At 46.7% G+C, this 15,124-nt stretch overlaps 1 protein-coding gene across 1 annotated transcript in view; it reads left to right on the top strand.

Annotated features, from left to right (window-relative positions):
• The window catches only part of LOC141476645 (protein Hook homolog 3-like), a 170,604-nt gene that overhangs the window by 133,945 nt on the left and 21,535 nt on the right, over window positions 1-15,124 (top strand). Inside the window, exons 13-14 of the mRNA XM_074165428.1 lie at window positions 5,776-5,863; window positions 6,495-6,564. Coding sequence (XP_074021529.1) covers window positions 5,776-5,863; window positions 6,495-6,564 — 158 coding nt within the window. The remainder of the gene's footprint in view (window positions 1-5,775; window positions 5,864-6,494; window positions 6,565-15,124) is intronic.

Below are 15,124 nucleotides of genomic sequence, written 5' to 3'. Positions count from 1 at the left end.
CCTGTCCTTATCTTGACCCTATCTTATTTTCTCCCCCTGTCCTGTTGATGAGGGGGAGTGATAAAACATCTTGGTGGGTACCTGGAAGCCAGCCAAGGTCAACCCATGACAGTTGAGAAGATTTAAACTTCTAGAGAAGTGGGGCATGCAACCAAAGTTCTTTGACATGAAGAAGGCTTGCCTGATTCGTTTTTCTAACTCAAAAGAGGAAAATGCTGCTTCTAAAATTGCAAACTCTGTGTCCCTTTTTCATCACAGTGTAATAAAATATGTTTCTTTGCAATATTGAAAGGCTTAATTTCTACACACTATGTACACTCTAACATACCTCCTGAATGGCTGTCATGACAACATGTTGAACTGATTCTTCCATCATCATTATGGTCTGTATGTACTCTGAAAATAAGAGCATTCAGGTGTGTTACTTTAAGCTTGAGAAAGTCACACAGAACATGAGATCAGTAGTTGTATCTTTCCTACAAGCTGAGCAGGTGCTACAGATGAAACTGAAATTTGTAACTACCTTTCAAGTTTCAGGCCAGCAAACTCAAGAATACATTATAGAAAAAAAAATCTATTCAGACATAAATCAAGGCTCACTGGAACACTGCAACATGATTGGGGTTTTTTTTTGCCTATGATGGCTATTTTTTTCTTTCCCATTACCTCTCAAAAGAACTGTCTACTCTCCAAGTGCTTTTCTCCCTTTGTTCCTGAATTATTTAGGCAATAGAAGAACAGGATCCAAGGATTGGTTGTCTTTTTCCATGACTTTGACTCCTTGTCCTGCCTTTCTACAGCACCCTCATTTCACAGAATTTCCATATGAGGTCTTGAGAAAGCACAGAACTAAGAATACAATAAATCCTCTCCACATTTTCTCTTCCTTTTCTGTATATAGATGTGACCTGTACTGGAAGCATGCTGTAAGAGGACTGAGTGGTTAGAATGTCAAATTCTGATGTTTAGACTGAGTCAGAGTTTGTGACTTGTCCAATATCATATGCATCCCGGCCAGGTATCATGACCTTTTTTTTATTATTATTTTTCCAAATGCCATGCATATCATTGTTATGATTTGTCTAAGAGGAAGACGTTGGGAATCAGCCACCTCAAAATAATTTAGAAGAGGCACGACAGTAAATAATCAAACTACATATAACTAGACTGTTTAGATGCCTGTATCTCATATGTTTTTAATGTTTAGACTGACAGAATATGTAAAGTTCAGGGAAAGATACATTCCTCACTAATAAATGCCAAGAAGCTACCAAAATAAAGAATGAGAAATTTACACTTCTGTGGCCGACCAACACACTCCCACAGTGGAAGAAGGATCAGAGGAATGATAGAATCATAGAATCATTTAGGTTGGAAAAGACCTTTAAGGTCATCGAGTCCAACCATAAACCTAACACTGCAAGAATGTCAAGCTCAGGGAAGAATGTAAGGAATGATCGCCAATTGTTGTAAAGAAAGCTGAACTTATCTTGACACAAGGGAGACTGGAGGGTAGCCTTTGTTTTAGCTATAGGGTTGTACCAGTGGGTCATCAGGTTGTATAAACAGCCTTCCCTGAGATAATTAGTAGAGAGTAATGGCTTCCTGAGCTAGTCAAACTAGCATGGGGGGAACATAAAGTAGAAAAAATGGACAACTAATAAAATGAACTATGAAAAGAGCAACGGACTTAAGCTAACTTCAACACATGTATTCCTTCCAGGCAACTTGGGACACCCAGTGTTGTGACAGTGAGCACAGAGATCAGTAATGGGAATCACATTTGTATTGTGATTCAACTGTATGTTGCAGTTGCTATATTATGCTTGTATTGTGATTTCAGTATATTGCTGTATCACTCTGCTAAACCAAAATCCCATGTAACATCAAATATCTTCAAATAAGTAAATTTTATATTAAACATTAAACCTTCTTCGTGTGGAATATCTAAAAGAACTTAGAGAGTATTTGACTCTGAGATGTTAACTAAACAGTCAAGTGGAAGAGAGGTGGCTTAAATTAATAGCTATTTATGTACTTACGGAAGGGAAAACACTTGTATTCTAAATAAGAGGATGGCCAGACTTTCTCCTGCTTAAGGGAAGAATAAAAGTAGTTTCAGGATGAGAGATTAAAGCAATTTAGAACCCTGAGAAAACTAGAAAGGGGAAATTGGCTTAAAAGCTAAGGTACACAATACAAGAGTAAGACAACAGTCTTGATAACAGAGCTGCCATTTTGCCAGAAAGGAAACAGAAGTGAGGTGTATTAGGGAAAGACAGCCTTTGATAGAAACTTAGCGTAAATACAGTAAGCATAGCTTTTTCTTTCACTTATCCACTTATCTACTGGAGGGACAACACAATAGGGCATAAGCAATACAGGAGGTTCCTGGAGTGCATTGATGACAACTTCCTGACTCCACTGATAGAGGAAACAACGAGGAGAGGTGCTCATACTCAAAACCAAGGAGGAACTCATGAGGGATGTGAAAGTCAAAGGCAGCCTTAGCTGCAGTGACCATGAGATGGTGGAGTTCAGGGTCCTGAGAGGAGGGTAAAAAGCAAGCTCACAACCCTGGACTTCAGGAGAGCAGACTTTGGCCTCTTCAGGGATCTGCTTGGTAGAGTTCCATGGCATTATCCCAGGATCTGGAGGGAAACAGGAATCAAGAAAGTTGGTTGATAATGAAGGATTGCTTCCTACAAGCTCAAAAGAGCTCCATCCCAAGGAATATGAAATCAGGCAAAAAATTCCAGGAGGCCTGTATGGATGAACAAGGAGCTCCTGACAAAACTCAAACACAAAACCAAAATATACAGAAGGTGGAAGCAGAGACAGGTATCTTGGGAGGAATACAGAGCCAAAGTCCAAAAGGAATTGAATCTGGCAAGGGATGTCAAAGGCAACAAGAAAGGCTTCTCGAAGAACCTAAGTGGCAAAAGGAAGACTAGGGAAAATGTGGGCCCGCTGCTGAATGGGGCAGGGGACCTAGTGACAAAGGACATGGGAAAGGCGGAGATACTGAATGCCTTCTTTCCCTCAGTCTTTAACAGCAAGCTTGGACTTTGGGAATCCCATTTCCCAGAGACCAGGGGGAAAATCTGGAGCAAGGAAGACGTACCCTTGGTGGAAGAGGATCAGGTCAGGGAATATTTAAGCAACCTGGACATGCATAAGTCCATGGGCACCGATGGGATGCACCCACGAGGGCTGAGGGAGCTGGCTGATATCATTACGACACCACACTTGATAATCTTTGATCAGTCATGGTGACTGGGAGAAGTGCCTGAGGACTGGAGGAAAACAAATGTCCCTCCTATCTGCAAGAAGGGCAAGAAGGAAGACTCGGGGAACTAAAAGCAGGTCAGCCCCACCTCCATCCCTGTGAAGGTGATGGAGCAGCTAATCCTGGAAACCATTTGCAGGCACATGAAGGAGAAGAAAATCATCAGGATTAGTCAGCATGGCTTCACCAAGGAGAAGTCATGATCGACCAACTTGATACACTTCTGTGATGAAATGACTGGCCTGGTGGATGAGGAGAGAGCAGTGGATATTGACCACGTTGATTTGAGTAAGGCCTTTGACACTGTCTCCCATAAGATCCTCTTAGAGAAGCTGTATGGGCTGTATGAGCAGACACTGAGGTGGGTTGAAAACTGGCTGAATGGTTGGGCCCAGAGGGTGGTGATCAGTGGCACAAAGTCTAGTTGGACACCAGCAACTAGCGGTATACCCCAGGGGTCAATACTGGGTCCAGTCCTGTTCAACATCTTCATTAATGATCTGGATGATGGGGCAGAGTGTACCCTCAGCAAGTTTGCTGGTGACACAACAGTGGGAGGAGTGGCTGATACGCCAGAGGGTCATGCTGTCATCCAGAGGGACTTTAACAGACTGGAGAAATGGGCTGACAGGAACCTCATGAAGTTCAACAAGGGGAAGGGCAAAGCCCTGCACCTGGGGAGGAACAAGCCCAGGCACCAGTGCATGCTGGGGGCCACCCAGCTGGAAAGCAGCTTGGCAGAAAAGGATCTGGGGGTCCTGGTGGACACCAGATTGAACACGAGCCAGCAATGTTCCTGTATTGGGTCTAGCTGAGACAGAGTTAACTTTCCCCATAGCAGCCCTCATAGTGCTGTGCTTTGTATTTGTAGCTAGAACAGCGTTGATAACACACCAATGTTTTGGTTACTGCTGAGCAGTGCTCCTACAGCATCAAGGCTGTCTCTCCAAACTCCCCCCACAAAGACCAGCAGGCTGGGGGTGGGCAAGAGGGGGACATAGACAGGACAGCTGACCCAAAGTGACCAAAGAGATGTTCCATACCATATGACGTCATGTCACAGGGCACCAATTTGCAGCGATGATTGATCAGGACGCAATTGTATGCTATAAGCAGAAGCAGAAGCAGCAGCAAAAGCAGAAGCAGAAGCCTTTATTCACATACACAAAGCTATATATAGAGAGCTAGTTTCTGAGCTGTTTTGCCAAACAGGGCGAGCACTCCCATTCTCACAGAATGCGACTGTTTTCAGCCACATCTTTCTACACACACTCCTCCAGGCGGTTTTCCAGCCTGAACTTCACAGACACACACAATGTTTTTTTTTCTTCTGTCTGGCCTGCTCGAAACAATCTTATTCTTAAAGCAATATAGTTTTAGTTCTGATCAAGTTTTGCTTGATCTGCCACATGCTCAGAAGGGCTCCAAAATCAGTCCTGATCGATCTTCCAGATGTTCTGCATGGCCCCAACAAATAATATTTTTGTTGTTTGTTTCCTTTGCTTCCATGAGTGGCCTTTGCTTTTTTTATTAAACTGCCTTTATCTTGACCCACGAGTTTTTAATCATATTTTCACCCCCCTGTCTCACTGAGGACAGGAGTGATAGAGTGGCTTGGTGGGCACCTGGCGGCAGCAAAAAGGATAAATGGTATCCTGGGCTGCATTAGGAGGAGTGTTGCTAGCAGGTCGAGGGAGGAGATCCTTCCCCTTTATTCAGCACTGTTGAGGCCACAGCTGGAGTCCTGTGTCCAGTTCTGGGCTCCTCAGTACAAGAGAGATACGGAGCTACTGGGAGTTCTGTGAAGGGCTGCAAAGATGATTAAGGGACTGGAGCATCTCTCCTATGAGGAAAGGCTGAGAGAGCTGGGACTGCTTATTTTAGGGAAGAGAAGGCTCAGGGAGGAATCTCATCAGTGTATATAAATATGTGAAGAGAAGGTGAAAACAAGATGAAGCTACGTTCTTTTCAGTGGCATCCAGTGACAAGAGGCAATGGGCACAAATGAAAAAACAGGAGGTTCTGTCTGAAGAGCAGGAAACACTTTTTCACTATGAGGGTGACTGAGCACTGGACCAGGTTGACCAGTGAGGTTGTGTAATCTCCATACTTGGAGATGTTCAGAAGCCATCTGGACGTGATCCTGGGCAACCGTCTCTAGGTGGCCCTGCTTGAGCAGGGGCATTGGACCAGATGACCTCCAGAGGTCCCTTCCAACCTCAACCATTATGTGATTCTGTAAGCTTATATTCTGATATATTTAGCCCAACAAGTGTAATATGCAGAAGCAAATCTTCTTAAAGAATTTCTGTTTCCAGGAAGTAGTTGGTCTTTATTCTATTCTGAAATAAGTTGAAATGCATTGACATGAAAATTGCATATAAATTCTTTTTAATTTTTGATCCTATGCCTTGTGGCAATCTGCTTAGCGTTAAGGATGGATTTGTAGTGCCAAGACTAATATTACTGTTGTTCCTTTTATTCAGAGATTAAGAGCAGAAAGAGATTCTTTAAAAGAAACTATTGAAGAGCTTCGATGTGTACAAGCACAGGAGGGTCAACTCACCACTATAGGTAAGAAACAAAAAAGGAGGTTAAATGTATCTTTTCTAAAGTGCAGAGGTCTTCTGGAGAATACTGGATATGTCTTTATTTGGCAGATAATAAACCTAAAATTCAGCTAAACTCAAAACCCACTATTGATATTTGTTTTCAAATGCTTATGAACTCATGAAACTTTCAGTTTAACTGAAATTTTTCATGTTTAGTCTCTTCCCAAATATGGTGGGTTTTGAAAATGTTTCTCCTTACCCTAGGAATTTGATTTCTGAATAGTCATGTTCAACATCTCTCTCATCTCCAAATAATATTATGCAACAGTTTCCTGATGCCTACATGATTGTTCATATGCTGCAATTTATTTCCATGTGTTCCATTGCACAGCTTTTTAATTCTTATATAAATCAATGAGTAAACCATCGGCCATAAAATAACTTCTCCAGAATGGGTGAAAATAGGAACAGTGATTGTTCTCCAAATTGTTTTGTGCTTGCCTTTCCTTCTTGCTAGAGGCCTGACAATTATTTCCCAGTTACTCAAGAGCATTACTCTATCAACTTGTAGAACAAAGTTTATTCCTGGTCTTATAAAAAAAAGTTACTGTTCTTCCTGGTAAACTTTATATCTCTTTCTTTTCCTGACACAGCACTGATGCCCCTGGGAAGCCATGAACATTCAGACAGTCCAGCAGTGGAAATTGTTACTCCTGAAATCCAGTAAGTTAACTCATATTTTTAGTCTACCTAAGCCTTAGAACGTTCAAATAAATGACCATTCCCATCTGGTTTTCAGTGTTTGAAAAATTCTAAGATTCGTGTTTGTTCTTCTCCTTCCCTTTGGATCTCCATACAACAGCACCCTTTATGCTTATAGACAAGATTCACTTGACCTCGCTCAAGTTTGCCTTGTTTCAAAAGGAGAAACAAAGAAAGCCTTCATCCTCAAGTTGGGTTTCTCCTCCTGCAAAGAATTCATACAATTGCAACTTCTTATGTGCACACAAATATGTGTGTAACAATGGGAGATATTGTTATTGTATGGGGAAAAAAAATTAAAATTGTCAAAATGAAGAACAGATTTTAAAATAAATTTGCATCATGGCATTAGAATCATAGAATCATAGAATGATTAGAGTTGGAAGGGACCTTAAAGATCATCAAGTTCCAAACCCCCTGCCATGGGCAGGGACACCTCCCACTAGACCAGGTTGCTCAAAGCCCCATCCAGCCTGGCCTTAAACACTTCCAGGGATGGGGCATCCACAGCTTCTCTGGGCAACCTGTTCCGGTGCCTCACCACCATCACAGTAAAGAATTTCTTCCTAATATCTAATCTAAATCTCTCCTCTTTCAGTTTAAAACCATTACCCCTCGTCCTGTCACTACACTCCCTGACAAAGAGTCCCTCCTCCTCCCCTGTAGGCCCCCTTCAGGTACTGGAAGGCTGCTATGAGGTCTCCCCGGAGCCTTCTCTTCTCCAGGCTGAACAACCCCAGCTCTCTCAGCCTGTCATCATAGGAGAGGTGCTCCATCCCTCTGGTCATCTTCGTGGCCCTCCTCTGGACTCGTTCCAACAGGTCCATGTCCTTCCTGTGTTGAGGACTCCAGAGCTGGACACAGTATTCCAGGTGGGGTCTGACAAGAGCAGAGCAGAGAGGCAGAATCACTTCCCTGGACCTGTTGGCCATGCTTCTTTTGATTCAGCCCAGGATGCGGTTGGCCTTCTGGGCTGCCAGTGTGCACTGCCAGCTCATGTCGAGCTTCTCATCCACAAGCACTCCCAAGTCCTTCTCCTCAGGCCTGCTCTCCAGCCATTCTCCGCCCGACCTGTATTTGTGCCTGGGATTGCCATGTCCTGGGTGCAGGACCCTGCACTTGGCCTGGTTGAACTTCATGAGGTTTGCATGGTCCCACCTCTCAAAGCCTGTCCAGGTCCCTCTGAATGGCATCCCTTCCCTCCAGCGTGTCAACCACTCCACACAGCTTGGTGTCGTCAGCAAACTTGCTGAGGGTGCACTCAATCCCACTGTCCATGTCTCCGACAAAGATGTTAAACAGCACTGGTCCCAGTACTGACCCGAGGAACACCACTCATCACTGGCTTCCACTCGGACATTGACAGCAACCCTTTGAGTGTGGCCATCTAGCCAGTTCCTTATCCACCGAGTTGTCCATCCATCAAATCCATGACTTTCTAGTTTGGAGACCAGGATGTCATGCAGGACAGTGTCAAACACTTTGCGTAAGTCCAGGTAGATGACGTCTGTTGCTCTGCCCTTGTCTACCAATGCTGTGGCAATATTGTAAAAAGCCACCAAATTTGTCAGGCATGATTGGCCCTTGGTGAAGCTATGTTGGCTGTCACCAATCACCTCCTTATTTTCCATGTGCCTTAGCAGAGATTCCAGGAGGATCTGCTCCATGATCCAAGCACAGAGGTGAGACTGACTGGCCTGTAGTTCCCCGGGTCTCCCTTTTTCCCTTTTTGAAAATGAGGGTTATGTTTCCCCTTTTCTAGTCAGCGGAAACTTCACCAGATAGCCACGACTTCTCAAATATGATGGAAAGCTGCTTAGCAACTTCGTCTGCCAGCTCCCTCAGGACCCGTGGATGGACTTCATGAGGTCCCATGGACTTATGCACCTTCAGGTTCCTTAGATGGTCTCGAATCTGATCTTTTCCTACAGTGGGTGGTTCTTCATTCTCATAGCCCCTGTTTTTGCCTTCCACGACTTGAGCGGTGTTGTCAGAGCCATTGCCAGTGAAGAGAAGGGCGAAAAAGTCGTTCAGTAACTCAGCCTTTTCCATATCCTGGGTGACCAGGTTTCTTGTTTCCTTCTGGAGAGGGTCCACATCTTCCCTAGTCTTGCCTTTATCCCTGACATATCTATAGAAGTTTTTCTTGTTGTCCTTGATGTCCCTGGCCAGATTTAATTCTGTCTGGGCTTTAGCTTGCCTAATCTGGTTCCTGGCCACTCGGACAGTTTCTCTGTATTCCACCCAGTCTAGAATCATAGAATTGTCTAGATTGGAAGGGACCTTTCAGATCATCGAGTCCAACCATCAGCCAACCAGTGACAAAAACCCATCACTAAACCATATCACTAAGCACCATATATACACTTCTTTTAAATACCTCCAGGGATGAGGATTCCACCACTTCCCTGGGCAGCCTGTTCAATGCTTGATAATCCTTTCAGTGTAAAAATTCTTCCTAATATCTAATCTAAACCTCCCCTGGCACAACTTGAGGCCATTTCCTCTTGTCCTATCGCCTGTGACTTGGGAGAAGAGACCAACCCCCACCTCTCTACAACCTCCTTTCAGGTAGTTGTAGAGAGTGATAAGGTCTCCCTTCAGCCTCCTTTTCTCCAAACTAAACAACCCCAGCTCCCTCAGCTGCTCCTCATAAGACTTGTTCTCCAGACCCCTCACCAGCTTTGTTGCCCTTCTTTTGACCCGCTCCAGAATCTCAATGTCTTTCCTGTAGTGAGGGGCCCAGAACTGGACACAGTACTTGAGGTGCGGCCTCACCAGTGCCGAGCACAGGGGGATGATCACTTACCTAGTCCTGCTGGCCACACTAATCCTGATACAGGCCAGGATGCTGTTGGCATTCTTGGCCACCTGGGCACACTGCTGGCTCATATTCAGCCAGCAGTCAACCAACACTCCCAGGTCTTTTACTGCCTGGCAGCCCTCTAGCCACTCTTCCCCAAGCCTGTAGTGCTGCATGGGGTTGTTGTGATGAAAGTGCAGGACCCAGCACTCGGTCTTGTTGAACTTCATACCAGTGGCCTCGGCCCATTGATCCATCCTGTCCAGATCCCTCTGCAAAGCCTTTCTACCCTCAAGCACATTGACACTCCCGCCCAACTTGGTGTCGTCTGCAAACTTACTAGAGGGTGCACTCAATCCCCTTGTCCAGATCATTGATAAAGATGTTAAAGAGAACTGGCCCCAGTACTGAGTCCTGGGGGACACCACTTCTGACTGGCCACCAAATGGATTTCACTCCATTTACCACCACTCTCTGGGCCCGGCCCTCCAGCCAGTTTTTTAACCAGCGGAGAGTAAGCCAAGCCATGGGCAGCCAGTTTCTCCAGGAGAATGCCGTGGGAAACTGTGTCAAAGGCTTTACTAAAGTCCAGGTAAACAACATCCACAGCCTTTCCCTCATCCACTAAGCAGGTCACCTTGTCATAGAATGAGATAAGGTTTGTCAAGCAGGACCTGCCCCTCATGAACCCATGCTGACTGGGCCTGGTTGTCCTTCGTGTTCCACATAATGGCACTCAGGATGATCTGTTCTATAACCTTCCCAGGCACAGAGGACAGACTGATAGGCCTGTAGTTCCCTGGATTCTCCTTCCAGCCCTTCTTGTGGATGGGCATCACATTTGCTAACCTCCAGTCAACTGGGACCTCCCCGGTTAGTCAGGACTGCTGATAAATGATGGAAAGTGGCTTGGTAAGCAGCTCCCTCGGTAGCCTTGGGTGGATCACATCCGGCCCCATAGACTTGTGTATGCCAAGGTACTATAGCAGGTCCTTCATCATTTCCTCTTGTATTATGGGAGCTTCATTCTGCTCTCCGCCCCTATATACTAGCTCATGGGTCTGGGTACTCAGGGAACAACTGATTCTACTAGTAAAGACTGAGACAAAGAAGGCATTAAGTACCTCAGCCTTTTCCTCATCCTTTGTCACCATTTTACCACCCCATCTAATAAAGGATGGAGATTCTCCTTAGTCCTCCTTTTATTATTAATGTATTTATAGAAACTTTTTTATTGTCCTTAACATCCAAAGCCAGGTTGAGTTCCAGTTGGGCTTTGGCTCTTCTAATTTTCTCCTTACATAGCCTCACAACATCTTTGTAGTCTTCCTGAGTGGCCTGCCCCTTCTTCCAAAGGCCATAAACTCTCCTTTTTTCCATGAGTTGCAACCATATCTCTCTTTTTAGCCAGGCCGGTCTTTTTTTCCCTACAGCTCGTGTTTTGGCATATGGGGACAGCTTGCTCCTGCGCCTTTAAGACTTCCTGCTTGAAAAACGTCCAGCCTTCCTGGACACCTTTGCCCTTCAGGACTGCCTCCCAAGGGACTCTGTCAGCCAGGCTCCTGAAAAGACCAAAGTCTGCCCTCTGGAAGTCCATGGAGGCAGTTCTGCTGACCCCCCTCCTTGCTTCTCTAAGAATCGAAAACTATCATTTCATGATCGCTATGCCCAATATGACCTCTAACCATCAAATCCCCCACAAGTCCTTCTCTGTTTACAAACAACAGGTCCAGCAGGATGCCTTCCCTAGTTGGCAGTTGGCTCCCTCATCAGCTGCGTCAGGAAGTTATCCTCAACACACTCCAGGAACCCCCTAGACTGTTCCCTCTTAGCTGTATTGTATTCCCAGCAGATATCTGGCAGGTTGAAGTGTCCCACAAGGACAAGGGCTAGTGATCTTGAGACTTCTACCAGCTGCTTGTGGAATATTTCATCTGCCTCTACATCCTGGTTGGGCAGATTATAACAGACTCCCACCATCCTATCTGCATTGTCCCTCCCCCTGATTCTTACCCATAAACACTACCATTAAGTTCTTGACATTCATAACACTCCCTAACATACAGAGCCACCCCACCTCCTCTCCTTCCTTGCCTGTCCCTTCTGGAGAGTTTATAGCCATCTAATGCAGCACTCCAATCATGCGAGTCATTCCACCACGTTTCTGTGATGGCAACTACATCATAGTTTTCCTGCTGCACAATGGCTTCCAGCTCCTCCTGTTTCATAGAATCATAGAATCATAGAATGGTTAGAGTTGGAAGGGACCTTAAAGATCATCGAGTTCCAACCCCCCTGACATGGGCAGGGACACCTCCCACTAGACCAGGTTGCTCAAAGCCCCATCCAGCCTGGCCTTAAACACCTCCAGGGATGGGGCATCCACAACTTCCCTGGGCAACCTGTTCCAATGCCTCACCACCCTCACAGTAAAGAATTTCTTTCTGGTATCTCATCTAAATCTCCCCTCTTCCAATTTAAAACCATTACCCCTTGTCCTGTCACTACATCTCCTGACAAAGAGTCCCTCTCCGGCTCTCCTGTAGGCTTTGTTACCCATGCTGTGTGCGTTAGTTTAGAAGCACTTCAGTTGAGCTATTGGTCCTGCCACCTTTTTGCTGGGAGAAGCCTTAATTCCTATCTGTCCATTCCCAGGCACAGCCATAGTTTCTAATCCATCAATGACCCTCATGTCTCTGCTGCTGCATGAATCTCCATCCCCTGCCTTCAGTGAGTCAGCAGACTGAGGGACCTCACATGCATCTCGTCCCACAGACATTGGCGCACCACCTCCAGGCTTACCTCTAAAGAGCCTGGTTTCATCCGGTTCCCCATTCAAATCTAGTTTAAAGCCCGTTTGATGAGCTCTGCCAACTCCTATGCCAAGAACCTTTTCCTCCTTTGAGACAGGTGTACCCTATCCATCACCAGCAGGCCTGGTGTCATGTAAACCATCCCATGATCAAAAAAAACAAAGTCCTGCTGCTGTCACCAGGCTCAGAGCCAGGTATTGATCTGCTGGGTCTTCCTCTTTCTTCCCTCATCTTTCCCTGCGACTGGAACAACAGAGGAGAACACTACTTGCACTCCTGACCCCTTAACTAGTTATACCAAGGCCCAGATGTCTCTCTTGATTGCCCTTGGGTTTCTTGTTAACAGTTCACCTCTGCCTGTCTGAAAAATCAGTAGTGGGTAGTAATCTGAGGGGCTTACCAGGGAGGGATTTTTCTTTTTATATCTTTAATTCAGGTCCCAGGGAGGCAGCAGACTTCCCTGAGAAATGGGTCCGGTCTGCATATTGGGGCTTCCGCTCCCTTCAGGAGGGAGTCACCTATGACAGTGACCCATCTTGTTTTCTTTACTGAAGATGTTTTCATGCAGGGTGTAGTTTGACTTAACCTTGGCAACACCTCTGTGGACATTGAAGCATCTTCCTTGTCATGATTGGGTTCCCCTTGCAGAGCCTCATACGTATTACGTATTTTTTAAGGGTACCTGAGAAGGTGGGGGAGTTACTGGGGAGATACGCCTGCTTCACCAGGCAGGAACTTGTTCCCATTGCCTCCTATCCTCTAAGTTACCTTGTTCAGCCAGGCAGAGAGAGGACAGGGAATCCTCCGTATCATGTGGCCTTTCTGCCTGTTGGGCCTGGTTCAGGGGAGGTAGGCTGTGACTCCAGCAGTCTATCTCCCTCTCACACTCTCTGATGGTTCTCAATCTACTTACCTCCTCCCAGAGCTTCATCACTAGTCGGAGGCGTTCCTCTACCTGGGCACACCTCCCGCAGACATGCTCACTGCTGCCATCTGATACTGGCATAAGGGTAGGGCACACCCTGCAGCCTGACACCTGTGTGGCAGTGTGCTCCCACGAGAACTCCGTCTGGGAAGCTGCATCAGACCTGCTGGGCGCAGAGCTTGGGGAGGCCAAGGCTTTCTGCTAGGTGGATATTGAGGATACCATGGATCCCTGGTCAAGCTGGTACAGCTTCAGCACCCTTCTACATGCTCTGGTCACCCACTCTGGTTGCAGCACTCCCTAGGGCTACATTTTGTGGGAGCGGGGTGGGCGCTGTTACTGCTGGCCCCGCCCCCGCCTCATCAGCAACCCTGGTGCAAGCTGCTTGAGGGCTGCCTGCGCTCTCCCAGCCTTTCCCTGGCACTGGAAAGCTCAGGAAAAGCCCCTTTTTTGCCATAGAATCATCTAGGTTGGAAGGGACCTTCAAGATCATCTAGTCCAACCATCAACCTAACTCTGACAAAAAAAACATCACTAAACCATGTCCCCCAGCACCATGTCAACCCGTCTTTTGAACACCTCCAGGGATGGTGCCTCAACCACTTCCCTGAGCAGCCCATTCCAATGCTTGATAATCCTTTCAGTGTAAAAATTCTTCCTAATATCCAACCTGAACCTCCCCTGGTGCAACTTGAGGACATTTACTCTAGTCCTGTTGCCTGTGACTTGGGAGAAGAGACTGACCCCCGCCTCTCTACAACCTCCTTTCAGGTAGTTGTAGAGAGCGATAAGGTCCCCCCTCAGCCTCCTTTTCTCCAGACTAAACAACCCCAGCTCCCTCAGCCTCTCCTCATAAGACTTGTGCTCCAGACCCCTCACCAGCTTTGTTGCCCTTCTCTGGACCCATTCCAGCACCTCAATGTCTTTTTTGTGGTAAGGGGCCCAAAACTGGACACAGTACTCGAGGTGGGGCCTCACCAGTGCCGAGTACAGGGGGACGATCACCTCCCGAATCCTACTCACCACACTGTTCCTGATACAGGCCAAGATACTATTGGCCTTCTTGGCCACCTGGGCACACTGCTGGCTCATGTTCAGCCAGCAGTCAACCAACACCCCCAGGTCCTTTTCTGCTGGGCAGCTCTCCAGCCACTCTTCCCCAAGCTTGTATCACTGCATGGGGTTGTTGTGATCCAAGTGCAGGACCCAGCACTTGGCCTTATTGAACCTCATCCCATTGGTCTCAGCCCATCGATCCAGCCTGTCCAGATCCCTCTGCAAAGCCTTTCTACCTTCCAGCAGGTCGACACTCCCGCCCAACTTGGTGTCGTCTGCAAACTTACTGAGGGTGCACTCAATCCCCTTGTCCAGATCATTGATAAAGATGTTAAAGAGAACCGGCCCCAGTACCGAGCCCTGGGGGACACCACTCGTGACCGGTCACCAACTGGATTTAACTCCATTTACCACCACTCTCTGGGCCCGGCCCTCCAGCCAGTTTTTAACCCAGTGGAGAGTACTCCCATCCAATCCATGGGCAGCCAGTTTCTCCGGGAGGATACTGTGGGAGACTGTATCAAAGGCCTTGCTAAAGTCAGGTAAACAACATCCACAGCCTTTCCCTCATCCACCAAGCAGGTCACCTTGTCATAGAAGATCAGGTTTGTCAAGCAGGACCTGCCCCTCATGAACCTGTGCTGGCTGGGTCTGATCGCCTGGGTGTCCTTTATGCGCTGCATTATGGCACTCAGGATGATCTGTTCCATGACCTTCCCAGGCACCGAGGTCAGACTGACAGGCCTGTAGTTCCCTGGATCATCCTTCCAACCCTTCTTGTGGATGGGCGTCACATTTGCTAGACGCCAGTCAGCTGGGACCACCCCAGTTTGCCAGGACTGTTGGTAAATGATGGAAAGTGGCTCTGCAAGCACTTCTGCCAGCTCCCTCAGTACCCTTGGGTGGATCCCATCTGGTCCCATA

Source organism: Numenius arquata, chromosome W, assembly GCF_964106895.1.
Source record: "Numenius arquata chromosome W, bNumArq3.hap1.1, whole genome shotgun sequence".
Classification (NCBI taxonomy): Eukaryota; Metazoa; Chordata; class Aves; order Charadriiformes; family Scolopacidae; genus Numenius; species Numenius arquata.
This window is presented reverse-complemented; position numbering and strand designations above follow the sequence as displayed.